The 26,402-nt window shown below is 52.1% G+C and overlaps 1 protein-coding gene across 19 annotated transcripts in view; it reads left to right on the forward strand.

Annotated features, from left to right (window-relative positions):
* Nucleotides 1–1,862: 1,862 nt before the first annotated feature.
* The window catches only part of MAPT (microtubule associated protein tau), a 46,879-nt gene continuing 22,339 nt past the window's right edge, over nt 1,863–26,402 (forward strand). For 4 of the 19 annotated variants that reach the window (XM_051768701.1, XM_051768706.1, XM_051768708.1 and 1 more), the window contains exons 1-4: nt 1,867–2,011; nt 23,150–23,238; nt 24,514–24,600; nt 25,938–26,024. In XM_051768701.1, coding sequence (XP_051624661.1) covers nt 23,193–23,238; nt 24,514–24,600; nt 25,938–26,024 — 220 coding nt within the window. In that variant the 5' untranslated portion in view covers nt 1,867–2,011; nt 23,150–23,192. Of the gene's footprint in view, nt 2,012–23,149; nt 23,239–24,513; nt 24,601–25,937; nt 26,025–26,402 lie in introns of all 19 variants that reach the window. The other 15 variants (XM_051768709.1, XM_051768710.1, XM_051768718.1 and 12 more) reach the window with 12 other exon arrangements.

Here is a 26,402-nt window from a genome sequence, read left to right on the forward strand (position 1 = left end):
GCAGTTCCGGAAACATCTCGGTGTTGCTGCAGCAATTGATGGGTTTAATTCCTGACAAACCTTTGCCAGCAGATCTTCTAAATGGCCTGGATGTGGCTGTGCCTGAACATCAGCTGGGACTGACTAATGATGCTTCACTTTCCAGATTTCTTGGATCCGGACAGGACTTGTTGCCTGCTGAGCTGAGAACTTTGGCAGGTAAAGGTGGGCTTTGAGATGACTTTAGAAAGCCAGGTGTTGTCATGCTTTAAGAAATAAGGCCTGGGAGTCCCTTCTGGTTTGGCTGTCTTTAGATGAAGAAATAATCCTGTTGGAGGGTGCTCAGCTGATTCCCAGTCAGTCTGCTGTTCCTGGTACATCCCTACTGCCTGTAGGAAGAGCTGCTGTCCCAGAATTGGACTTGAGCTGCTTGCACTGTAATTCATCTTGTTTGCCGTTGAGTCACAAGGACAGATCCTCTTGTAGCACTGTAGTGTTTATTTTACCATTCCCAACGCTGTGGTACTTTTTTGAGAGAAGATGGGAAAATTCTCCAGATAATTTATAGTGGGTACTTTCTAGGCAGTTTAAAAATGGGCCATTCCCTTGGTTTTAGATGCCTTACCTGTTCCTATTGATCTGAAAAAACAACCCCCAAACCAAACATCTCATAGTTGCATGTTCATAAATCCATCTTTTTCCCCCTCACGTGACTGTACTTCGTACTTCTGCAGTTACTGATACTGTAGTAAGAGAAGGGCTTTGACACTCCACAGACCTTTATTCCAAACCAAGAAAGACCATTCCCAACCCGGTTTGCTTTAAAAAACCCTCTGGTGCTGCAGGTTCCACATCTGTTCTTCTTTATTCCCTCCTGAGCTTCCCCCTTTACAAAAAGCCTGTTCTTAGACTGGACATTGCCCTTGATTTGCACCTCGATGTTTCTCAGGGAAAAAACTGAAACCTGGAGCCTGCCCTCCCGTAGTTTCTCCACTAAATCCAATTACTAGGGATAGTAACCCTGTTAACACAAGGTCGTAATTCCATCAAGGGATCTCCACTGTGTCCATAATGCTCCTGGGCCGAGCCGGAGCATCTCAAATGGAGCAGGCAGGGCGGAGAAGGATCTTTTTGGGAGCATGACTTGTTTCTTCAGCCTCTCCCTCCGCTTTCCAGTGCCTCACGCTGGTCACAGGCTCTGTGTGGAGCGGTGAGGGAGCCCCAGCGCTCCCCAATAGCTCAGGGTCACCTGTTGGCTCCTTCCCACAGGTGTCTGCTGAACCACACGCCGGTGAGAGCCGCCCTCGCCCCGCGCCATCCCCGAGCCTCCCCGCTGTCGGTGCTGAGGGCGATGCTGCGGAGCTGCCGCCGCGTGTAGGAGGCAGGGCTGCCTCCCCCTTTGTCAGCGCGGAGCTTCGCCGGCGGACGAAATCAAAGCTGCGTGGCCGCCGCTGAGGCTGGCGAGGGGATGCCGTTCCCTACACCGCCATCTCCGTGGATGCTGAGGGCTGTGACCGGGAGCGAGTGCGGGCCGAGAGCGGGAGGGAGGGCTGGGGAGAGGCGCTGTCCCGCACTCCCGGGGGGGCTGTGGCGGGTGCAAGGGGGTCGATGCGAGATCACAAACCTCCTCCCGAGGACACCCCCCCCCTTCCCCATCGTCTTTCGGGGCCCGCCACAAAATGGCGGGGGGGGGGCGTGAGGTGACTGGGGGGGGCAACGCGGCAGCGCCCCCTGCCGGGCGGGGCCGCGCGCGCGCCCGCTCCCCGCAGACAATGGGGCGGCGGCGTCGGGAGCGCGCACGGGCGGGGCGAGCGCCCCCCTTGGCGGGAAAGGGGGTGGGTGGGGGGCGGGGGGGGGCTCGGCGGCCGCTCCGCGCACGCGCGCGCGCGCTCCCGCCCCGCCGGCGCGGCGAAGGTTCCGGAGCCCGCGCGCGCCCCCGCTCCGCTGTCACCGTCACCGCTGTCACCGTCGGTCGCCCCCCGGCTCCCGGTGCGGACACCCCCCCCCTCACCCCCTCCCCGCGCAGCGGCAGGTACGGGGGGCGCACACGGCGGGGAGGAGAGGGGGAGCGGGGGGGCGGCGGCGGCGGCGGCTGGGATGAGCCGGGGTATCGGGAGGGTGGGGGGGAGATGCGAACCCGCTCTGCCCGCGTGGAGAGGGGGGTGGGAAAAAAAATAATAAAAAAAAATTATTACAGCCCGAGAAGCCAAAGGCGGCCGTTTCATCCCCGGCAGAAGGCGAGGGGCGCGGGAGGGGCGTGCCGCGGTGCCCCGGGGCTGCGGCAGGGCGAGGCGCGGCCCCTGCGGCAGCGCTGCCGCCCGGTGCAGGTGCGGCGGGAGCGCCCGCGGACCGAGCGATGCCGAAAGCGCGGTTTTGGGGCGGGGTGGGGTGCGTGTGTCTCTACCCCGTTTTCGCCCCCTTTTTTTTTTCCCCCGGCAGGTGGGGCCGGGGCTGCGGCAGCAGCGGGGCCATGTTCTGCAGCCGCCCCGGGGGTGTGGGGGGGGAGCGGCGGTGGTTAAAGACGATAAATTAATTAATAATGGGGACAGCGCAAGGAAGAAGCGTTTGGAAGGGAAGGAGCTGTCCACACCCAGCACGGGATTTTGTGGGGGGGAAGCGTTATTGAGGTCACGGCACCCCGGAGTTGCCCGGCTTTGTTGCACCCCCCCGAGTGCCCAGTTGAAGGGTTTGGGGTTTAACGTGAGCGAGGTGGGTCCCATCCTGTTGAATCCCGGGTGTTTTCCAGCCGGGATGGGGGTGCTGGTGCCCAGCCCCGTGGGTTTGGGGCTGGGGTGGTGCTGCTTGGTGTAACTGGTGGTCCCTGGATGTGCCTTGCACCTCCCGAGCATCCCAGTGCCATGCTGGGGTTACTCCTTGTCCTGCTGGAATTTCCCCCTTGTCCCTTCCATCTGCCTCTTCCCATGCTGCCTCTTCTTTCTTGTCCCAAAATCCCACCAGGCAGGGCGTGGGGCTTGCCACCCTTCCTGAATTTTGCCTATTTTTTTCCCACCTGTAGTTGTTGGCTATTTCTTTGTTTTAAGCCTAACTTAGATGGGAAAAGGGAAGTTTCCTCGCCAGGTGTTTCCAGGGGTGCACACCTGCCCTCCTGCCTCGGAGCAATTAAACCTGCAAGGAGCTGAAACAGCTCATTTCAGGTGAGGGATGGAGATTTCTCCCTGCATCCCTGCCTGCCACATTAGCACAGGGGAGGATTCGCTTGGGGGGAGATGATTTTTCCTGGTTTTTTTCAACACCTGGAAACGCAATCCTGTTGTTGCTCACAGAGGGCAGCTGCCATCACTTTAAAGGGAGTTTCTCCTTCCATTTGCTGTGGTACCACCACACGAGGTGCAGCTCCATTTGCAGCGAGAGGCTGGTCTTGCCTGGAAACGGGCTGGCTGGAAGGAGCAGCTGAGATGAGCTAAGCTGTCACTGCCACGATTTGTATGCAGCGTGTTCCTGAGCTTCCCCGGCGTGGATCTGGGCAGATGTTGGACGCGTGTCTGAATCAGTGGAACAAAATTCACTACTGAGAATCGTTAATTTGCTCTGTCGAGCGATGGCTGCCTGCTTTATGTCCGTGGAAGGGTTTTTGGCTGTGCTGCCAGTGCCTCAGATTTGGGGGTGTTTGATGGCTTTCCTTGTGTTCAGGTTTTTTGGCATTTTTTCTCTCGAGGTGCTCAATCAAATCAGGTCTCAGTTGGGCGTTTACACCCTGCTCTTGAGAGAAGGAAAATGAAAACCTCGTTCTCTCTAGAAGTGAGAAATTGTCTAACCCAGTTATGCATTGTTCCCCCTCGATATGCAAAATGCTTGTTTTTTACCCCAAGATGTGCAGCTTAAGGAGAAAAGCAAAGTGCTGGTTGATTTACATGTAATGTATAAAGATTTGATCATAGAATGGTTTGGGTTGGAAGGGACCTTAAAGACCCTCTTGTTCCACCCCCCTGCCATGGGCAGGGACACCTTCCACTAGCTCAGGTTGCTCCAAGCCCTGTCCAACCTGGCCTTGGACGCCTCCAGGGATGGGGCAGCCACTGACAGATAATTCCCACCTGATAAAAGTATTGCATTTTCTCATTCTTTGGAATGGGGTTTGTTTTTTGAGACCCGGCTCTTGTGCTCTGGGGAGACGTGATGCCCATCTCACAGATGGTATCACAGATCAGACAGGGATGTTTATCCTTCATTAGCTGGGATTAACTGAGGACAGAAGTGATGGGACCTCTGTGTGTCCTGTGGGGAGTTCCCAAGAGGAAGAGATGGGTCCAGTCCCTTCAGGTCACAAGTGCAACAGTACAGGTTTTGTGTCCCTCCCTCATTACTTGCCCTTTTCAAGTACTGTGTTAAGTATTTACAGGTCAGGCTTCTAATTTAGTCTTCCTCACCCTTCCTCCTCCTCTGTATCCACTTGCAGCCTCTCTATTCCCTAGGCATTCCGTTCAAACTATCCCATTCCCTCTGTCCTTGATATTAACTGCAGTTTCAGCAGGACCCAGCTGGACCAAGTGAACGTATTTATTTCCTGTATGAAAAAGGAGTGCTGTGGCTTTCTCATTTCCTTCCCGACAGCCATGGGAGGGGTCCTTGTAGGATTAAAATGAGGAGAAGAAGACACTAAGTGCTCTTTCTCCACGGAGGCTGAGCGGGTGTATCCAGTCAGGGATGCTTGTAGCACACCAGTGAGGTGGGTGCCTTGTCTTCTGCTTCTCATGTTCCTCTGCTTCATTTTGGAGAGCCCTGTTCCTCGTTGCAGGCTCGCAGGTCCACGTTGCATCATTGTCTTTTTTCCAGGGTTTTGCCAGCTGTGGGATTTGGCAGTGTTTGGGTACCACCTTGCTGGGGCTCAGCCGGGTGGCTCTTAGGGTGCAGCAGTGGGGAGTGGAGCAAATTTCTCTGTGCTGACATTCATATCCTCACTTGGAAGCTGGGCTTTGCAGCGCTGTGGGGCTGTTGGAAAGGGCTGGGAAAAGCCAGGTTGGAAAAATGCTTTTGAGCTGGTGCCTGTGCCTGTGCTCCTGAAAGCCTGCCTTCATCAGCAGGGGAGTGACAAATTGTCCTGACACAACTGTGAGTGCTGATCCCGTCAGGGTGTGTGCCTGTGTGCCCGTACGGGCGCTGGCATCGCTGTCTGAGGTGGGTGCTGGGGTGTGCCCACCTCCAGCCTTCCAGACAAATCCCTTTTTGTTGGCAAAGCGTTGAAAATCGGGTCATGAGGCGGCGTTTGAGGGGAAGTGCTCAGGGTGGCCGGTCCCTTTTTTTTTTTCCCCCCAGTAGGAAGGTTATTCAAAAGCTGGAAGAAAGCTTGAGGATTTGGGTTTGTCTTGAGCAGAATAATCTTATTTTCTCAGCCCAGCGTGCTGATGAGGCTTGGCTGTGGTGTTGGTGTCCTTTGGGGAGTGATGCTAATTTAGCTGTAGGAACGCTCTGACACCTGATGAATGAGTCAAGAAGAACCAGGACACTGGTTTCCACCTGGCTCCCAGTATTTTCCAGCTTGCTCAGCCTGCTGGTTGGTGAGGTCAGGCAGTTGTAGGTTATCTCAGTGCTTCCTAGGCTGTGTGCTGGCTGACCCCGGGTGTGGGACTGGACTTGAGAGGTGGAAACTTGCAGTGAAGTGGCTTGGACTTGTGACAGTCTGATGCTGAGAGGGCGTGTGGTGTGTTGGGGCTGCTGCTGTTGGGGCTGCTGGAATGTGGCAGAAGGGATTAGCAGCATTTTAGGAGGGTTGTGGCTCTGAATGCAGGTAAAGCAGCCAGCCCTGAGCAACAGGGTCGAGGCTGGTGCTTTCTGGCTTGCTCTGAGCTCTGCAGACCTGTGAGTCTGTGGAAAGGCACTGAGAACAAAGCAGAATGAACCTCTCTGGGTGTATAAAAATAGCCAAGACTGTTAAAATCCAAGGTGATCATTTCCCTTGTGTACCTGCCCTGCCAACAAGTGGAGGGGGAGCCCCAGCCCCAGCCTGGCTGTTCCCAGCCTGTGTTCAGAGGAGCAGCAGCTGATGCCTTGGGAGGAGGACAGCAGCTCTCGGAGGATCCCTCAGTGCTGCAGAGGCAGCAGAGCTGGGCTGGCTTTCTAGGTTTTTCTGCCAATCCAGCATAATCTCTTTCTACCTCAGGAGCTTTGCTTGCTTAGCTGTGGTGTTCAGACTCCAGAGGGGGCCTGGATGGTGTCTGGGATCACCCCAAGGCCATGTCCTTGCAGCTGGGGGTGCTTCTCCATAAAGTGCTGGATCCTGGCAGGGCTCTTCCTGCTCGTGGAGATGGAAGAGGAAGGAGGTAATTGCAGAAGTCACTTGGGCTGAATTGCTGATCCTTGCAGAGCAGCACAGAGACGTTCCCACTCACCTCACAGCATTCCTGGGAAGAGGATGAGGGTGAGTGATCCAGGGCAGAGGTTTGTGGGCTGTTTGGTAAAACCTTGCAAGCACAGGTTGGCTCAGCCTTGCTGGGTGCAGCCCCAAGGTGGGTCACTGCTCCTTCTTGGAGATGGGAAGCATCTGCTCTGTGCAGTGTTGTTCCCACCTGGCTTTTTAGCATGGACAGCCCTTGATCCCAAGCTGTCTTTGCAGATCACCCCAGGATGTGCTGGATACAGCAGAACTGTGGCCCTTGAGGTAATGCCTTGTGTGGTTTTTAAGGTGAGCACAGCCCTGCTGTGAGGGACTGAGCAAATCTGAGTCTTTCCTTGCAGCAGGATGGATCTCCCTCCTCCATCTGGGATCTGGAGCTTTGTTTCACACTGAAATCTGCTGGTTGTAGGCTGGGTTTTTTTAAAGTGCCTGTGGAAAGCATGTGTGGTTTACGCTGGAGTCTGGAGGAGATGTATCTGTGCCTTTAGACTTGAGTGGGTTTTCTTTGCAAGTCTAATGAGCCTTTCACACTCCTTAGAAATTAACCCACTGGTTTTTCCCTTTCCCTTCCAAGCAGACTGATTAGTAAAGGTGGTCATTACATGTAGCCTGGCTCCTGTTTTCAGTGTCTCTTCTTTAAATATCCAAGGAAAGGGAGCACCAGGGGATACCTTCTGTTAAACTAAAGGGATTATTGCTGCATTTGGGCTAATTATTTCCATCTTTGCAGCCTCTCTGCTGTACCTGCCCTGACCTCTCTTCCTGGAGCAGATCTGGTGTCACTGCCTGTCTGCCCTCTCTCAGTGCTGTCCTTCAGAGCAGTGGGTGGGATTGTCCCACCAGTGCCTTGGGAAAGCAGAGGGATTTGCCCCCAAGCTGGTCAGGCCTACCAGAGCTCAAGGAGCATTTGGACAACGCTCTCAGGCACAGGGTGGGATTCTTGGGGTGTGTGTCCTGGGCAGGGCCAGGAGTTGGACTGGATGATCCTTGTGGGTCCCTTCCAACTCAGGATATTCTGTGATTCCAAGTGATGATGCTCCAAGGCACATGGGAAGAACAGAGGCTGATGCAGGTTATGTGGGGATGAGGTGCAGTCCTAAGGGACGGGTTATACAAGTCCATGGGAAGAAGGGCTGTTTTAACTCTGCTGTTTGTGGAGACACCTCACCTCCAAGAGGGGTGATGAAACCACTTGTATTCAGGGTTTTGAGTAGCACATGTGTGACTTTGAAGGGCTTTCTGCCACTTGTCAGCATTTCACTTTATGGCTCCCCCTCAGCTCCTGTCCCGGGCTGTCTGCCTGGAAGTGCCTGATGTAATTTCAGATGGATTTCATCAGTGTGTCGAGTCACTTGCTGCAGAATGAAATTCCTTGAGGTGTTTGTAAATGACTCAGAAAATCTAAAGAAGCCTCTCCCGTGATTCCCAAGGACATCCAGCTCAGCAATACCTGTGTTTGTGGTGGCCTGGCGATTCATTTTTGAGATAAATCAACTGTTTTCCATACATTTGAAAGGAATGGGCTTCCCTTTTTGCTGGGCTGCCCTTTTGAAGTTGAAATTGGAGAAGCAGGGGAATGTCTGGAGTGGTGCAATTCTTCCTTGCCCAGGAAACATTTTATCTTTTATTTGATCAAAGCTTGACTTAGATCCTGGCTGTGTTGGCTTGGTCTTCATTTGAAGGGGGGGGTGTTGCTCACAAGCAGCTCTGCTCCTTCTGGTGTGAAGTGAAATGTCACTTCACGTGAGCTTCCTGGTGCATGGAACACATCTGGCCAGCTGTGCTCATTCCCAGTGGAGTCGAGGGCAGATCAGAGCTGTCACACTCAAGATGAGAGGCCACGTGATGGGCAAACTGTTTGTCTTGGCTGGGTGCTGAGGCTTCTTATATCCAGGCAGCAGGATGAGTGTTGGGCAGAGGCTGAAGGGGGTTGTCCCTGCTCTACAGGGCTCAAGGTGAGTGTGTTCATCGTGTGGTTGGTTTGAGGGCACGGTGATGACAAAAGAGACTGTCCCAAGAGGAGGGATAATCCCGAGGGATGAGTTTCCTGGAGGTTGGTCTGTCCTCCAGGCCTTTGTGGCTGCTCAGGGTGATGTGGCTGCTCAGTGCAGGCTGGCAAAAGGAGCCTCTGTATAAAAATGACACTTTTATCTGAAGCTGCTCTTCACTTTGGTGTGGTCAGAAGTGACAAAGGTTTGGAAATGTGGCTCGTGTTCCTCTCCTACTGCTGACCCACCTTGTACAAAGTGCTGACGAGCTCCATGCAAGTGCTTTATTACCCTCCCACTGCAGATCCTGGACGTGATGGGGTGAGAATTGCTGGGATTGAATTACTTGTGTGGTTTAAGGTGAGAGCTGTGACGAAGCTGGGCTCTGTTACAGAGCTGGAGCTTCACCTGCTCTCTGCTGGTAGCTGTAGCTTGTGGTGTTAGTGAGCCCAAAGCTGGGATTTAATCCAAAGTCAGAATTGCCTTTGTGGTTGATTTTTCAGCTCCCAGTTACTCTGAATTCAAGGGCAGACTTTACCCTGAGCAAATTCTGCCCTCTGAAGTTGCTGCTTATTTGTGGTTTTTACCTACTGCCTCATCAGCATGACAAAAGGTGCTGCCTGGAGCTGCCTGGAGGGGTTTGTACGAGGAGCTTTTAACAATGGACATCTCCAAATTGGACAGAAAACTACATGCTTTTCCCTCATCATCTTCCTGTTATAATGGAGAGCCTGGCAGGCATGCATAGGCAGAAGTAATAAATGTTGCTGTTGGGGGCAAAAAGGAAAGCAGGTAAAAGTACAGCTAAAGATCTGTGGTGTGAGTCATAATCACTGCCCAAGAGAACAGATTCAAAATGAGGGTGTTGGACCTATCCTGTGATAAGGGGAGTGACTCTGGGGCTTGTGGAGACTTTCAGGGTCGTGGTGGTGGGTGGGTGATCTGAAAAGAGCAACTGTGAACTGGAGGAGCCCCTGGTGCTCCCTGGTTTTGTTCTCATCCCGAGCAGCACCTTGGGCACGTGCCAAATCCAAGCACCACATGCACACGTGGCCATGCTGTCCTGTCTCCTCTCCTTCCTCATCAATCTCTCCTGTTCCTGTCCTCTCTCCCTTCCATTTTAATTCTTGCCTGGCAGACCCAGGTCCACGTTCTCCTGTGGTGCTCCTGGAGCTTCTTTTGCCCAGCTCTTGCCTTGGTCAAGAGCTCATCGATTGGACTTGCTGAGGGCAAGGTGGGGGCCCATTTCCCTGCAGAATGTGGGATTCCAGTGCTGGGAATCTCTCACTGCAGCTGAGCTGTCACTGCTCCATCCTTATTTCATGGTTTTGGAGCCTACTTTGCATGAGTTCTGCCTTTCCCCCTATTTCAGTGGTAGCTGGATTACCTTGCCAGCTCCTCCCTTCCCTCAGGTTCCTCCAGGCAGGAGATGAAGAATGAATATTCTTTAATGTGAAGGCACTTATTAATGCTTAATCTCTCAAATAAGTCACTGCTTTTGTGTCTAATAATAGGGTTTATTGTCACGGCTGTCTGAGGTCTGTGCTCAGCTCCAGAGCACGTTTCATTAGCTACTGTTGCTCACATTTACGGAGGAGTTTTGGACTTCGTGGGGTTGTTTGCTCTTCCAACATCCAAGAGCCTCTTGGTGCTTAAGTTCCTAAGTGGAAAAAATCCTGTCTGGGGATTGGTGTACAGGTGAAAAGCACCTTACAGTGCTTGAGGTGGCCTGGGTGAAATGCTTGGCTTTGTTAAGAGGAGGGAACCGGGTGATGCTGGAGGGAGGTGAGTGGGCGTAAAGTGAGTTTTAAAGCCAAGTAAGGATTACTTGGCACTGAAGTCCTGCAGCCTGCAGAGGGGGAAATGCCCTCAATGCTTTTCTTCAGTGAAAATGAGCAGTTCTGCGAGGTGAGTAAAGCTTTTGGGCTGTGTGGGGTGTTCCTGGCTGCTGTGAGAGCAGAACCCGGCGTCTCCCACCGGCAGCAAACCGCTCCTGCCTCCCTCGATAAGGGATGACAAAGCCGTGGCTTAGGTGTGGTCAGAGCCTCTCCATTCATCCACCTCGATAAAAACAAGCACTGCTGGAACACCAGCACCCCTGTGCCTGCCAGCCTTTGTATTAGTGATTTAGAGAGAGCCCGTGGCCTTAGGGAACATCAATGGATCCCTGGTAACCCGAGAGCAGGAGCGATATTATTTTAAGCCAGAAGTCGGGCTCTGAAGCTGGAGCCCCTTTTGTACATGTCATACGTGTGACAGCAGAGCTGCATTTAGAGCTGAAAGCAGATAAAATCCCCCAGGAGACTGATTGCACCTCATTTATTTTTAACAAATGTACTGGGGAAGATTGAACCTGAATTCCTAGACTTGGGGCGGGCTGAAATTCGGACAATTTCCACTGTTCACCCCTGTGGAAAAAAAGATAGGCACCAACTGGGCTAATTCCTGGGGAAGATGCAATGCATATGGATTATGGTTATTTTTTTTTAACTTGCCCCTCCTTTAGCCTTTGGGTTAGGAGGGGAAATAATGGTTTTACAACTCTTTGGCTGAATTTATGGCCTGGGTTCCCATGTGGGATGTCACTAGTCACGCTGCCTGCACCTGCTTGTGCTGCAAATCTGCTCATCAGCTCCATAAAACTGGAATCAAGGCAAGACAGATTGCTGCTTGATTGTCATCCCAAGTGGCCCAAACTGGGCAAAGACCAGCTGGAGAGAGACATCCGAGTGCCCAGTAGGGATGTTTTGGTAGAAAGGTTTTTATTTGCTGTTCACCCTTACTGGAAAATCCTTGTTTGTCTTGTGCCTCAGCATGGTTCAAACTGTACTCCCTTGTTAGGAAGAATAAAGGTACAAATGCAGCTTCTGTGGGGTTTTTGTATGAGAAGGAAGAGCTCTGGCTTGGTTGGTGTGTCCCAGTCCTTTCCCTTCCTGTCAGGAGCTGAATGATTCTCTCATCCCTATGTTCTGCTCTCCTGCTGATGTTTGTTTTTTCTCTTGAGCTCCGCCAGATTAGGCTGCATTTATCTACTCACTGCCCCTTCTAATACAGATGTAATAAAAGATTGCTGCTTTTAGTTGTGGTAAACACTGTTGTGAACATTTTGAGGGAACAGTGTTATTGCTGCTGTGCAATAACATGACGGAGGAGATGGAAGCGCAGCAGAAATGCTTGATGAATGTCCTATTGTTTGTGTCTTTGGGCATTAAAGAATAAATAAAAAAAAGACATTCAGGAAACACACTCTGACTTTTGACCTCAGCTGAAGTGTCTCTTAGTCATGAAAAGCAAAAATAATGCAGCAGAGCCAGACAGAAGCTAAAATGGCCTTTGCTGAGCGCTGCCTAGTTGCAGGGTGACTGCTGGGGTGAGGACAAGTCCTGCTAAAGCCCTGAAAGCTGGTGAGATCTGATGTGTTTGTTTCTTTCTAGGGTAAGAAACCAGTGTGTCAAGAATGCATGACACTTTCCTCTGTATTTATAGAGACACTGTCCTGCTCAGGCATCCTGCTGCGTTCCAGCGCTGTCAGTCACCTTCGGGGTGCTGGAACTGGACACTGTGGGGCTGTTTGGTGCCCACTTTGGGGTGTCACGTGGCTAAAAGTGGTGGCTTGGTAAAGTGAGTGCTGTGTATAAACTGCACATGGAGACCTGTGTTCCTCCTGCGGGGGTGAGCTGTGGTTTTTCAGACGAGCTGGTTCCTGCCCGTGTGTGTCCGAGCGCACTGAGCATCTGCTGGGCACCCTGTCCCTTCCCTCCCTGTTGTTCCTTGTGGAGCTCTCTCTGCTGCAGCACACTGGAATCCACTTCTGCACCTGCAGTCTTGGATCCTGCAGGAGGAAAGCAGTGCTCCCTGGGGAAGCTCACCTGCCTTGGCTTCCCCCCTGGGCCAGGCTTTCTGTCTCTGCGAGAGCGATGCCAGCCGTGGTGGTGTGGCAGTAACTGGAGCAGATGGTGCCGTTGTCATCATTTTATTTTCTATCCATGTGCTGAAACAGCTCAAAATAACTTCAGAAATGACAGCCCAATCCGTGAAGAATATTTTCCTTGCCCTGAGAAAATCTCCTGCAACATTAGTGGCCACAACACTTACCTGGTCCTGCCGCGTCCGCCCTGACTGGGATCGCTCACCAGACTGGAGCTGTGGCACGAGGAATCTTTCATATTTAATATCTTTATTACTGTAGCAGCGCTGAATATTCACAGAACTTCTGTCTGGGTGCAGCAAATGTTGTCAGCACTGTGAAATCAAAGGAAGAGAAGCAGCTGAGATCAAAGTAAGCAATAAACACACACCTTGTGTCTTGACAGTGTGTTTTTCAAGCCTGAGGCAAAACCCAGAGGGGCTCAGGTGCAGCTGGGTGGTGGCTGATCCTGGCACACTTTCCCTCTCTTTCCCACACTTCCCCCTTTCTGGCACATTTCTGCTCCAAAGCCAGGCTGAGGTGACCCACAGCACTACTGTCACCCACAATTTGATTGTAAGAGGCTCAGTTTCTGCTGGTTTGGTTCCTGGAACCACTTTCTAGGTGGTGTTGGAGCAGGACTGGTGGTCTGAGGGAAGAAGGACCAAGCAGTGTCATCTGAGCCTGGCTTGGCAAATTGCAGCCTTGCTCTGCCCAGTTTTTGAGGGCCTCGCTCTTTGGATCTTTCCACAATCAAAAATTGCTGTTCTGAAGAAAAAAGTATCTACTTTTTTCACCACGAATTTTGGGCCCTTCCTGTGGTGCTGCACCACACACTCATTATTGACTTGGTTAAGGTGGGAGGTGATGCCAAGTACCCAAATGTTCAAGTCCACAGAGGTGTAAGTGAACTTTTCTTCTCATAAAATTCTGTTAATTTTTGAGGCTTCTGGTTGCACATTGATCTCAGTGTCAGCATCATTTAAGCCTGGCACCAGACACAGCAGCATCTTCTGCCTTTGCCCACATTGAGGCTGGGGAGGGAAGCTGGTGTGCAGCCTGATCCCAGCTGGCTGGAGCAGCTCCTAGGAAGTACAGGATGTGGCCCTTCCCAGCACAGGAAGGCTTAATCCTGCCCATTTGTCCCCAGGGGCCCTGGCTCTGTGTACCACAGAAACAGTGGCTGTTTACTCCTCCAGCAAGGAAGGGAAGGATTCCCGGGGCTGGCAGGAAGGCAGCGGAATGCTGCGGGGTGGTTTCTCCTTGCAGTGGCTTTAAGTGCAATTTTTGCACTTAAATGCAGAGCATTTAACTTGAAGTCTTCGGTGCAGGGTGTGTGCACTCTGCAGATGGCCCAGGGCTTGTGTTTGATCCCAGGCTTTCAGGGATCTCTGCTGCACCAAATGGATGCTGCTGTCCGTGTGCTGCTACGAAAGCCTGCGGAGAAAGGGAGCGAGCAGAGCTCTGGTTCTCGTGCTGGGTCCTGCAGCACAGGCTGTGCTGCAGAGCAGTGGGTTGTAAAATGGAGACTGTGCCAGGGAGCTCGTGTGAGGATGAACAGCAGAGCTGCTTTCAAGGAGTGGTTGTTTGCTAACCTGCTACAGACACCTTGGTGGATCACGTCAGGCACCCGTCTGAGAGCTCAGCTCCGCTGTCTCAGCAGCCACTGTGGGTATTTTCACCCTCCTGTTTGTCTGAGGGTGTTTGGTGTCTGGGTTGCTCATAAAAAGCGAGTTTTAGGGTATTTCTCAGCTCTTTGATTGACTGAATTGCATTTCAGGGGCTCTGTCTGGGAGCTCAGGATGGGTGTCCCAGTGCTCAGTGCCCCTCCGGATCGGCTGTGTTCAGGGAATTGGGGGTGATCCTGTATCCTCCAGCCTTTCCCTACCCTGGGGATGGTGTGGTACCCACTGGAGCATGAAATAAGTCCTGTTAGTTTGTTTATGACCTCATATTAATGAAGAAAATCGTGATAACCATGACAAACAGCTGTGGATTGCAAATGTCCCCAGAGCAGGTGAGCCCTGCCAGGCTCCTGTTCCCTGCACTGCTGTGCAAGTGGGACCATCCTCTGCTGCTTATCCTGGGAACATCCTCTATAATTCCACATAAGCAACAGCAAGGAGTGTGTCAGCCATCAGTTAGTGGGGATGGATGCCTGTTTTTCTTCCTTCAGGCAGTGCAATTTCTCAGGAAAGCAGCTTCTCCCTCCTCGTGGTGTAATTTGCCAGCCATGGTAAAGGAGTTGCTTGATGGGGCAGAACAGCTGTTGTGCTGCTGATTGTCCTAATTCATTAAGACTCCAGTGGCATTTTGGGGAACTTTTCTTCCCTCTTTTCCTTCTCTCTGTGCTTTTTGGTGGCAGTGGGCAGGCTGGGGGAGCAGCTGTCCGAGGACTCGGCCGTGCATGGTGGTTCAGCTACATCTCAGCACAGAGTGGAGCCTTGGAAAGGCAGTGCAGGGGAAGTACCAGCCTTCCAGCATTTTCTGCCAAGTGAATAGTGACTGGTACAAGCCTGAGTGCTGTCGAGCCCGCCTTAAAACCTGCAGCAGCAGGGAAGAGGCTCTGATTTGCAGCAGGGTTGGGCTGAGCCTGGGATGGGAAGAGTCAGAGAGAATTAGCTGGTAAATAAGATCTGCCTTCTCTCTGATCCGCTCTGCGTGTTCAACTGCTTAAAGGCTTCCCAGGCAAGCAGGATTTTGGGGAGGAAGAATTTATCCACCCATCGACCATCTCATGTCTCAGTGAAATGCACGACTGCAAGATGCTGTAGCAGGGGGTTGGGAAGAAATCCAGAGGTAGCTTAGTAAATCCCTGCCAAAGAGGCTTCCCTTCCCTCTCTTCACAAAGAGCCTGCTGAACACGCAGGGCAAGCTTTAAAACTACCGTGGCTTCCTTTTCTGCTGCCACGTAAGCCCTGCTGATCAGAGCTCTAATCTACCTAAAGTTAGTGGACTTAGGGACAGCCTGATCTTTGCATCATACTATGGAATGAGCTGGGTGATCCAGAGTACCAGCACCTCCCTGGGCCATGGACGCCCTTAAACGCCCTCTGAGAGCTCCCAGAGAAAGCTGGGATGGGGAGGGAGGGCTCTGTAGTGGTGTTGGGAAAGGCTGGGTTTGGTTTGGTCAGATGAGACCGAAAGTAAGAAGGGGTGAAAGATCAAGGAGGGAAGATCCTCATAGTGACAGAAGATGCTGCGGGTGGACATGGAGGTGCTCAGGTTTCAGGTGAGGGGAAGGTGGAGCTTTGCTGCCTTTATGTCCCTGGGGTGTCCCCCAGGAGATTCCTGTGGTTTCTCCACTCCAGTGCTGCTCCAGAGAGCCCTGCCTGAAGGAGAGCAGTCCATGTGGGAGCCACCACTTGTGGGGTCAGTGGGAGCCCAGCTTCTACACTGGCTTGTCCCCAGCCTGCTCCCTGATGAGCCTTTTCACCCCTGTTCCCTCTCCAGGGAAGGTGGGAATAGCGATGCCTTTGATAAACCACCGTGAGCCTCTGCCAGTAGCAGTTGATGCAAGGTCTGGGGTTGATATTCCCACATGGCAAAATTGTGTGTGTCCCATCAAGTGATTCCCAGCACATTCCCGTTCTTGGAAGAGGCCACAGTTGTGGTGTCCTTTTATTTGGGCAGAGAGGAGACATGCAGATAAAGCCATTTCCCGTCTCCTGAGTCCAGCTCCTGGGGTGTTGTGTCTGGATAATCTGGTCTCCTAATTGCCACCCTGCTCCGAGGCAGCTGCTGAACTGGGCCTAAGCTGATTTGGGATGGCAAATTCTGTTAGTTTAATTCTCAGCAACCCTGAGGAATTTATCAGCATGGAGTGTTCCTTGGCTTTTCTCTGCCCACCACCCTGCCCCGGAGACCTTTCCCCACTGGTGGCCTCTGGCAGTAGCTGACAAAGCTCTTGGCAGTGGAGAGGTTGGATTTGTAAGGGCTGTATTAACTGGAAAGGGGCTTTTTACAAGGGCATGGAGTGACAGGACAAGGGGAAATGGCTTCATATTGACAGAGGGAAGGATTAGATTGAGATCAGGAAGAAGTTCTCCCTGTGAGGGTGGGGAGGCCCTGGCACAGGTTGCCCAGAGAAGCTGTGGCTGCCCCAGCCCTGGAATTGTCCAAGGCCAGGTTGGATGGGGCTTGGAGCAACCTGGGCTAGTGGGAGGTGTCCCTGCCCATGGCAGGGGGTGGGACTGATTGATCTTTAAGGTGCCTTCGAACCCAAACCATTCTATGATATTTCCTGATGGCTCCCTGAGCTCTTGTGCCTTTAAACCACCCAGCTTTTCCTTTCCCTTTTGATGCTGTTTGTACCTGTTTGGTGCTGTTACCACCCTCACCTTTCCCCATCTCCTCTAATGTGTCATTAACTGATGTGGGTGTTCTTATTGCCTGGTCTCAGTAACCTGCATGTCCAAAATGGGTGTGCAAGAGTCCAGTGGGACCACCCTTGCTGTGATGAGACTCCTGTGCCTCAGATCTGTTCTGCTGTGAACCCAACCCTGTCTCATGTCTGCATGGAAGGTGTCCAGCTCCCAAAAAAAGCTGTCAAAAGTTTCAGACCTTCAAGGAGTCATTTAAACTATAACATGGAAAAATTTTGAGGGGGGGGATAAAAAAAAAAGCATTTTTGAGACTATTTCTTTTGTGACTCCCTCCTGTTGTTCCAAGAGGCATTTGTCTGTCTTTGAACCCAAAGGAGGTTTTTCTGGCCTCTTGACTAGATAACTATGTGCAATTTCTCAGCTCACTGCATATTAGAAAGTGCCTGCAATTAATGAGATCATCGTCCATATTCCTTCCTCTGTCAGCTTCTGGGAAAAACAGTACTTGGAGAAGTACACAAAGGAGATGAAAAGGAAGTTGCTTATGAATTATGAACAGCCTTTCAGGCTGGTGTTGTTTCACGGGGCTGTCACTCTGTTTTAATTATGTAATTCAGACGGAATGATGCTTTTTTTTAAAGCCCTGTTTGTGTTTGATCACCTTTCAGAGGTAACACTTAGCTCGTGTTTGTTGAGTTTTCATTTTCAATAGCGAGGGTGGTTGCTTTGTGCCCTTGCTGGTTAAATAAGGGAGAAGGAAGACTCTGAGCACGTGACAGTATCTGAGAGGCTCTGCTCTGCCTCGTCTGGGAGCTACCTGGATATTTTGTGGCTGGTGTGAAGGATGGAGCTGCTTGGTTTGACCCAGTGACGAGGCCCAGAATGTGCAAATCCTCCCAGTGCTGAAATGTCTCTTTTCCCGAGTTTTCTTCCCCGTGTGCTCCAGGAGCCCCCCGCACCCACCCACAAACAACTCTGCCAACGCCGAGTTTATTTTGGGAGTGGTGTGGATGTAAATGGAGCCATTAGTGCCCAGCCTCGTGATCCCTGGAGCTGCGCACTTGGGAGCGCTGCGGATCCAGACCCTGCCTCTCCCTCTGCTCGGGGATAGTCCCGGGGCTGGGCTGTGTCCCGGGGCCACGGGCGTGGCTGTGCCCACGGGTGAGGGGGGGCAGCTGCTGACCCACTGCCCCGGGCGGGCATCGTGGGGCCACTCATCTCCTGGCACCAGAGGGGCACTGGGGAGGCTTTTTCGTGCTCCTCTGTGACAGTGCTGATGATGTTGTCTGGCACAGATTCCACCAAGGCCCAGCTGTGTCCTCCTGCCATCTGCCCTCTTCCCATCCACCACGGGGCCACTCTCAATAGGAACAGGGGCACGTTCTTTTGAGCCCTGGTTTTATTTACCTTTCACTGCCGAGAAGCTTTTTGCCAAAAGATTAAGAGTTTGGGTTGCCCGACTTAATTTTGGCTCTGTGTTTTCCCAGGTGGAGGGTGCTGGAGGCTTTGTGAGGGGTCTGCCCGAGTGGCAGTGGGATGGGGGCTCTGCTGTGCTGTTGTGCTGCTGGGATGTGTCCTGACTGTGCTCTGGAAAGATGTCCAGGTGCCTCTTTGGAAGCTGAGCTGGAATTGCTGCTGAAGGCTGGGCATGGGGCTGTGTACAACAAAGGGATGCTCCCAAAGGGAAGTTTTTGGGGTGACCTAATTGTGGCCTTGCAGTACCTGAAGGGAGCTGACAGGAAAGATGGAGAGAGACTATTTACAAAGGCCTGGAGTGACAGGACAAGGGGGAATGGCTTCACACTGACAAAGAGTAGGTTTAGATTGGATACTGGGGAGAAATTCTTCCCTATGAGGGTGGGGAGGCCCTGGCACAGGTTGCCCAGAGAAGCTGTGGCTGCCCCATCCCTGGAAGTGTCCAAGGCCAGGTTGGATGGGGCTTGGAGCAACCTGGGCTAGTGGAAGGTGTCCCTGCCTGTGGCAGGGGGTTGGAATGAGATATTTAAGGTCCCTTCCAACTCAGATCATCCTGTGATGCCTGGAAGTGTTCAAGGCCAGGTTAGGTGGAGCTCTGAGCCACCTGTTCTAGTGGAAGGTGTCCCTGTCCACAGCAGGGGTGTTGGAGCTGGATGATCTTGAAGGTCCCTTCCAGCCCAGGCCATTTTATGATTCTGTGACTGTTCTGGGGCCTGGTTCAGCTGAGACATGTTATTCAAATGCTTGAATGTTGCTCCTGGTTGCTCCATGTGGAGCTTAGCATTGTGGAGAAACTCATCCAGGGTCACCTGGTGCCACAGGTTCCCTTCTGCTCTGCCTGTGGATCCACACACACCTCCAACCCACCCCGAGCACATTGGAGTGTCTACTCCTCTCCAGGTCCCACTGATCTGAGGGTAGGGATGGCAACGTTCTACTCTCAAACCAGCTGGAGGCTTGGATGCCAGCTGGGAAAGCAGCTCCAAGCCTGGCAGTGGAATTCTCCATGTGCCAGCCCGTGCCTTGCTGTCACACCAACGCATGGCACAGCGACTGCCTTGGGGGGCAGGAGCTGCCCGGGCTCTCACCAGCTGAACTCAGCTCCTGGACAGACTGGGTTTGATGCTCAGGGCCTGGGATTGCACACAGAGCAAACACCAGTGGTACTGGTGGGCTGAAATTCCTCCTGCTCCTGGCAAGCAAAACTTTGCCTCCCGAGTGCCTGGTTGTACCATTCCAGAGGACTCCTCCAGAGCCTCTCCTCCTGAAAGGCAGGCTGTGGGGCTGGAAAACAGAGGTTTGGAGGAGCTGTTAACTGTGGGATAGGCTGTTGCTTTTTAGATAGTGTCCCTGGTTAAGCAGAATAGTCCTGCTGGGAATGGATAAGGTTCTTCCAAGGGTTTGTGTTTTATCTGCCGTGCAGAGGGTGCTGCTCAGGTTTATCTCTGTGCAGCTCTCCGTGCTCTAATTATGCATCACTGAACCATTGCTTCAGGGCGGGGCTGGTTTTGCACTTTTAAGAATATTTTAGAATATTTTTTCCCCCCCTTGATGTTGTGTTTTTCCCTAAGAGGGATTTCCCCTTCCCCCACTCAAAAGGAAAACCAAAAAGGATTATCCTTATGGGCTTCTTTCAGAATTTTCAGACCATCTCTTTTTAAGAATTCAAATCTAGAATATGCAGTTCTAATAAGGTTTAAATTCTCTTTGGTCATTGAATTTATTACCTGAGTGAAAAGCCAAAGCAGAGCTGAGACTTTCCCTCTAGACCCAGAAGGGGGGTGGATAAAGGCAATTCAGTTTTGCTTCTTGGTTTGAACAGTCCAGATCTGTCCCAAAATCAGGCACATCATCCATGGAGTTTGGAGTGAGAGATGCTTTTAGCTGACATGTACAATGGATGAAGAAGAAAAAGGGAGAGAAAGGAGTTCAGCATCCACTGGAGAGGTGTAAAGTGTCCTTACAGATGACATTCCTGGTGAATGGGTATGATTCCATGGCCTGTGTGTTTGAAATCCTGCTGGGAGAGCTTTGCAGCTTAGAGATAATGGTGGTGGCTCACTCCTACTTACCCACTGGATCGCTTTGTCTGCTTAATGTTATTTATTTGCTTATCTGGTGCTGATGAAATTTCATCAGCCCTGTTGTAATGGGTTTAAATCTCAGCCCTGCCAGGCCTCGGAGGGCAGGCTGTAGGGAATGCTTCCCAATGCCTTGGGAGAAAGGCATCTGTTGAGTGGACATTTCTGCAGCTAAAAGATGCTGAGGGAACCATGTGGGAGCAGGATCACAGAATCATGAAATGGTTTGGGTTGGGAGGGACCTTAAAGATCATCCATTCCCACCCCCCTGCCACAGGCAGGGACACCTTCCACTAGCCCAGGTTGCTCCAAGCCCCATCCAACCTGGCCTTGGACACTTCCAGGGATCCAGGGGCAGCCACAGCTTCTCTGGGTAACCTGTGCCAGGGCCTCCCCACCCTCCCAGGGAAGAATTTCTTCCCAATATCCAATCTAAACCTACTCTTTGTCAGTGTGAGGCCATTCCCCCTTGTCCCATCACTCCATGCCCTTGGCAATACCCCTCTCTCCCTCCCTGCCCCTTGGCCAGTTTGAGGTGGTTGATTCCCCACTGCTGGTGCTGCTCACAGTGGGTCAGGCACAGAGGGGACTCTGCTCCTCTGCTGCAGGACATTGTGCTTCATCTGCTGGGAGATGCTCCTGCTCTCCTAGAGACATCATCTCCCACAAGCCCAGACATCATCCCCCAAAATCCCTGTGTCCCAATGAAAGAGCACCCGGGGTGTTCCATGAGCTGCAGCCGGGTTTGAGGTGCTCTCAGCGTCCCACTGAGTGGTTTTTTGATGGATCTTTGTGCCTCACAGTCACATTTTTTGCCTCGTAGCAGAAAGGCAGCTCTTTCTCTCCCACCTCTGAAAAATTAATGGCTGCATCCTCCCGAGCCCACCCCGGCTCGGAGGCAGCTGAATCCCGCGTGGAGCACAGTGGGAGCAGGGGCTGGCCAGGAGCAGCACAGACAGATGACAGGATCACCTGCTTCCCTGCACAACAGCCAGCCATTCCTTTGTGCTGGAAAGCCCTGGCACTGGCAGGACAGCGGGAAGCACTGACAGCCTTTGCTGAATCACGGCCGCTGCTGCGGTGCCAGGGCTCACCCCTGCTAAATGCAGTATTCCCAGGAAAAGTGGAAGGTCTTCTCTGTGTCGGGTGCTGTCCATGGAGCCAGCAGATAAACCTCTGACAGGTTATGTGAGCTCACTAGCTGTCAAACAGAGTCCTCTCTGGATGGTGTCCCAGGAAATTCTTGTCCAGAGGCAAGAAAGGACTAAGTGTGGCTTCCCAGGGAGACTGGGGGAGACACGAACTGCTCTTCTCCAAAAAACCAGTGGGAGGAAGAGAGGGAAGGAGGCAGAGTAAGGAGACAGCCTCATCTAAATGCAGCACAGCAGATTGGAGAGTGGTTTGCTCTGGATGAGCAGTTGGGAAGCAAAGATGTTGATGTCTATGGATGTGTAGTGAGGGAGCACGGCTGGGAGGGGATCTCCGGTGGGGAAGGGGGTGGGAACTGCTCCTGCCATCCATGTTTTCCTGCCAGCAGACAGGGCAGTGCACTGGGAAAACTGCTGTACCCAGTCCCACGTGTGTGTTTGGGGCAGAGAGGTGATTTTTGTGTATGTGCACACACACAGACACAGCAGAGCAGCACATTTGTGTGTCATTTTACACTCATGTTTGTGCCCAAGTTGCTTTTGTGGCCCCTACACCAGGTTGACACTACATTTTAGTATTTCAGTGCTAAATAGACCTGTAAATAATATCAAGCATTAGCCAGATGAGACCAGGATATAATCAATATGATTCTTTGAGTGCTGGGAGGAAAGCAACCATATGTCTAAATAATTAGGGCCCACCATTTTTGGGACAAAAATTAGATACTTAATTCTTTCCTATTTTATCTTTCTATCTGGGTTCTTTTTGGGGAAAGTTCTGTAACTTCCTTAGTACAGTTCTGTCAAATGGCTTTGGATCTGTCTGAGGCAGAAATTAAATTGCAGAGTCATCTTGCTAAGGCTTAAAAAAGCTGGGTGAGAGATCTGGTTACTAGCCCTGGAGTTTCTCTGGTGTGGTTCCATATATCCAGTTAATTTATTGCCAGCAGACAAAACCACAAGTTTCTTCCTTGCTCCTGGTAACCTGAGCTTTGTTGCTGGATTCATTAGCTTCTGATGGTCATGGCAAACATATGATCACACTAATAGCTGATTATTAATCACTGCCAGGGGCTGTAATTATATCAGCTATTAGGAAGTCAGCTAAAAGCACTGTCTGTCCAACCAGCACGGAGAGCAGGGAGAAACACAGTCCCTGCATCAGGGAGCAGATGATGGTTGTTGGCAACTTCATTTCCTTTTGTAGATCGATGCACTTTAGAAAAATGACTCTGAGTTTTGGCACCTTCCTGCTCCCACCCCAGTGTCCAGCCCTGTGTGCTTTGCCCTGCACTGTGGTGTGGCTTTCCAAGCCCTGCAAGAAGGATCTGGGGTTAAATCCTGCTGTTGTGCTGTCCCCTCAGAGCCACAACCAAGTGACACACTCTTCTCTAAGAGTCCCTGGTCCAAATCCCTGTCTGGAAAGTCCTGGATTACCCCTGTATGTCACTTTTGGGTGGCTTTTAGGATGATGAGTGTATTGTGCTAGCTGTATATCCCTGCTGAGTGTATCCACAGGGATGGAAAGCATCCCTTCCCACGCCAGCATCATGCCTTGCCAGCAGACACTTCTGCTGAGAGACTGGTTAAACTGGGAAATGCAGAGTTTTGAGCACCAGAAGTACATCTGCACTTACCCTGCTGCCTCCCAGTGATCTCCTGGGACAACATGGTGGCTGAGCAGTGTCCTGTGTGCACCAGGATGGAAATCTGGCTTGGCACATCTTAAATACCTGTGGAATTTGGGTGCAGCTGGGCAGAAGTTGCCTATATCCTTGTTGTGGGGGATGCAGTGAATGGCACATATTTTCCTTGTGCAGGAAAGTTAAACCTTTCCTTTACTCCTGTCGTGTCAGGTTTTGCCTAATGGGTGTTTGTTTTTACTCTCACCAGGAGCCTTTGCTGAGAGGTAGCGGAGCAGCCTCAGGACATCACCATGATGGAGGATCACGCACCTGGCCAGGAAAAACACTTCTCCTCAGGTGAGCACACCCAGGAGATGGTGAAGGGACCTGCCTTGCCCACTGCTGATCTAAGCAGGGGGAGTGGGAACAGCGTGGTGGTGCGAGGGGTCCTTGGGGACAGCCAGGAGAGGGAATATGTGTGTGGAAGGATGTTGTGGATCATCTGGCTGCAGCCACAAGATGCTCCAGCATTTACAGTCGTAGGAAAATGCTGCTCTGGGATATCATTGCCCAGCACAAGCAGAATAACCCCTGGTATCCAGGCTAGGGATGATCTTACTGCTGCAGCTTTGCAACTGTGTGTTTGTGTTCACTCCTCGGTTTGCTCTAAAAACACAGCACTGCTTTTATTTGGGGTCACAGCTCAAGGGTGCTGCTTGCTGCCTGCTTTCCTCACCTGCACAGGGACCTGGGGACAACTGAACAGAGAGCTCTGGGAGCAGGGGCCATGCCAGAGTCTTCCTCCCCATATGTCAGCCCTGCATTTCTCCCGAGGCCTTTCCTTTCTCATTCCACCACGCTCCACAACTGAGCTTGGAAACCCACACAGCACTCACAAACCTGGTGGGACTCACTCCCAGCTACGCTCCATATAAACATCATCTTAATTTTCTTTTCTTGAGGTGCTTTGGACACCCCTTACATAAATGGATTGCCTCTTCCCTGGAGAGGATCCATAGCATCCATTCATCCCGGGCTCTGTAACGCACTGCAGTCCGACGGCTCCTCTCAGCTTGTTTCGCTCATCAGCTTCCCAGGGATTTTGCTTCTTCTTTCCTAAGTCAGTTTTTCCAGCTCTCATTATTTGATTTGCCTAGACCCTTTGCTCAGGGGAGACTTGTGCCTCTTGCCCTGCTCTTCCAAAAAACTTCTGCCACCACGTCTTGGCACTGATCCTGTTACACAGACGGGCTGGTTTGCAGTCGTGGGAGTGCTCAGCCTGCTCTGGGAGGGAGCTGAGGGCCCCAGGGAGGACAACAGTGACTCAGGAGTTGCACATCTTTCCTCCTTACGTTGCTAAGATCTCCTTGCCTGCTCCTGCCATGCTTTGCTGTTTCTGCCTCTCCGGTTCACCGGGCTTTTCTTTTGCTGATGGGTTTCCGCTCGTCCCTTTTGGTGATGACACTGGTGCTTTTGGTTGGCATTTTCACGCTTTGCTTGCTTTTAGTCCGGGTGTTTTTTCCTCCCCAGTCACAGTTTCTCGCTGCTGTGGATCTGGGCAGTCAGAGTTGGTAACGCCCGGGCCCTAATTCATAGCCAAGGACTTGTTGTAAGTATTTGAATGTTTTCCAGGCTATCCCCTTCAGATACCAGTCGATGATGGATCGGATGAGCCTGTTTCTGAAACATCTGACGCTAAGAGCACCCCAACTACAGAAGGTGGGAGCTCTTTGACTTACTGCTTTGGAACCATGATGGATGGGGTCGAGGTAAACCTTGCCCAAAGACTCGCCGGGCCGTGTCCTGGTGGGGTTTCTCAGGAGGAGCGTCTGCACTCTTGGACAAAAGCTCTTCCTTAGTCTCATCACAGTGATGTTTGCCATGCTGCAGAATGAGATAACGTGCTCTAAAGGTGGGCTGGAAGGCAAGAGAAGGTGAAGTGTTTATTACAGCTCAGGAAGTTGCTTGTGGTTTGTTTCCTGAAGATTTTTTACCTGGGGACTGCAAGGTCCCGTTAGCTCAGCCGGGAGCAGTCCTGTGTTTTGTGACACAGGTTTGTGTCACTGTGCTCCCCCAAGCACTGACAGCACGTCCTGTTTGCTGAGTTCCCTTTTGGAGCCAGCTGGTTTTGCCCCCTCTGTGTTTACGTGTTCATTAGTACAGTGAGATTCCTGCTGGAATGATGAGCTGGGCAGGCTCCAGACATAAAACCAAACCTCCTGCTGATGGGAAGGTCATGGTGGTAGGACTCAAGCCATGTCTGTGCTGCTCTGGAGTGTTACCTGATTGTCATGTTTGTAGAAAGAAACTCATTCTGAAGTGGTCCAGAGACTCGTTCACCATTTCAATTAGCTGCACCTTGTGTGTTCCTCTGGTGCTTTAATCACAAGGATCTGCCTTTGGAGGCTCCAGGTAAAGGCATTAGCTTGCAAAATTGGTCTAAAAGAAAGGAGAGGTGGACAGAGATGCTGAGCAGTCCCAGCCCTGTCCTGCTGGAGGTGTGGGCTGTCTGATTGTCTGTGAGGTGGCTCAGGAAATCAGGATGTAAAACCTGGCTGGTGCAGGAGGGGATACTATCCCTCTTTCCAGTTGGATCGGTACTGTCACAAGGAGCAGACATCCCTGTGGTAGATGGAGCCAAGTGTCTGTCTGTGCCAGAGCTGCCCAGAGTGCTGGGATGGTTTGTGAAGGTATCCTGTGGGAGCTGCTCTGTCCTGCTCCAGACCAGTGGTGTCCCAGTGCAGACAGTATTGCTGTGCATGTGGCTCAGGCACCAGTGGCTGCTTTTGGCTGTGGATTTTCGGATAGAGTTCCTGGCAAAGCCTTCAGAAGCATAAGGAGTGTGCTGTGGCACGTTGTGTGGCAGAGGGGCAGCTCCTGGTGTCCCTGTGATATTGGCTTTGCTGTGTCGTGCTTGGTTGTCTCCCTCCACAGGCTCCACTGGCTGAAGGGAGGGAGTCGAGTGCTTTTCTGAGGAAAAGGGTTCTTCAGGCATGTCCTGGCCTCCCCAGGGCTTTGCCACCCAACAGCTGTGTGAAAGCTGCGTTGTTTTTCAGATGCCACAGCACCTTTAGTGGAGGAAGGAGACCACGAGGATCAGGGTGGTGTGGAACAGCACGGGGAGATCCCAGAAGGAACCACAGGTGAGGGAGACCAAGGTGCAGTTCCACCTCTTGATGCAGACAGAGCAGAGAGCTGGACTGGCTGGTGCTGTGAGATAACACCGTGAAACCTCTCGCAGGGACGCTTTGCTCCTGACGCTGCTTCTTCCTTCTCCAGATAATTCCTGGCTTGCAGTTGTCCTCTTGCCTTCCCCATCCTGAGGGGAACTCGCAGCTTTCTCTTCTCCTTCGCAGCTCTGCGTCTGACAATCTTTCTGTCTGGTGTCTCTGTGGTGGCTTTGCCTCCCACCTTCAGGCTGAGCAGATCCGGGTGGTTCCAGCCCCTCTTCCAGCAGCCCCTCATCCCGCTCTCCGCAGGCCCTCGGGGCCATCCCGGAGCACTCTGGCTCTGCCCAGCCC

Source organism: Manacus candei, unplaced genomic scaffold (assembly GCF_025592945.1).
Source record: "Manacus candei isolate 608988 ecotype Guabito, Panama unplaced genomic scaffold, ASM2559294v1 h1tg000096l, whole genome shotgun sequence".
NCBI classification, from domain to species: domain Eukaryota; kingdom Metazoa; phylum Chordata; class Aves; order Passeriformes; family Pipridae; genus Manacus; species Manacus candei.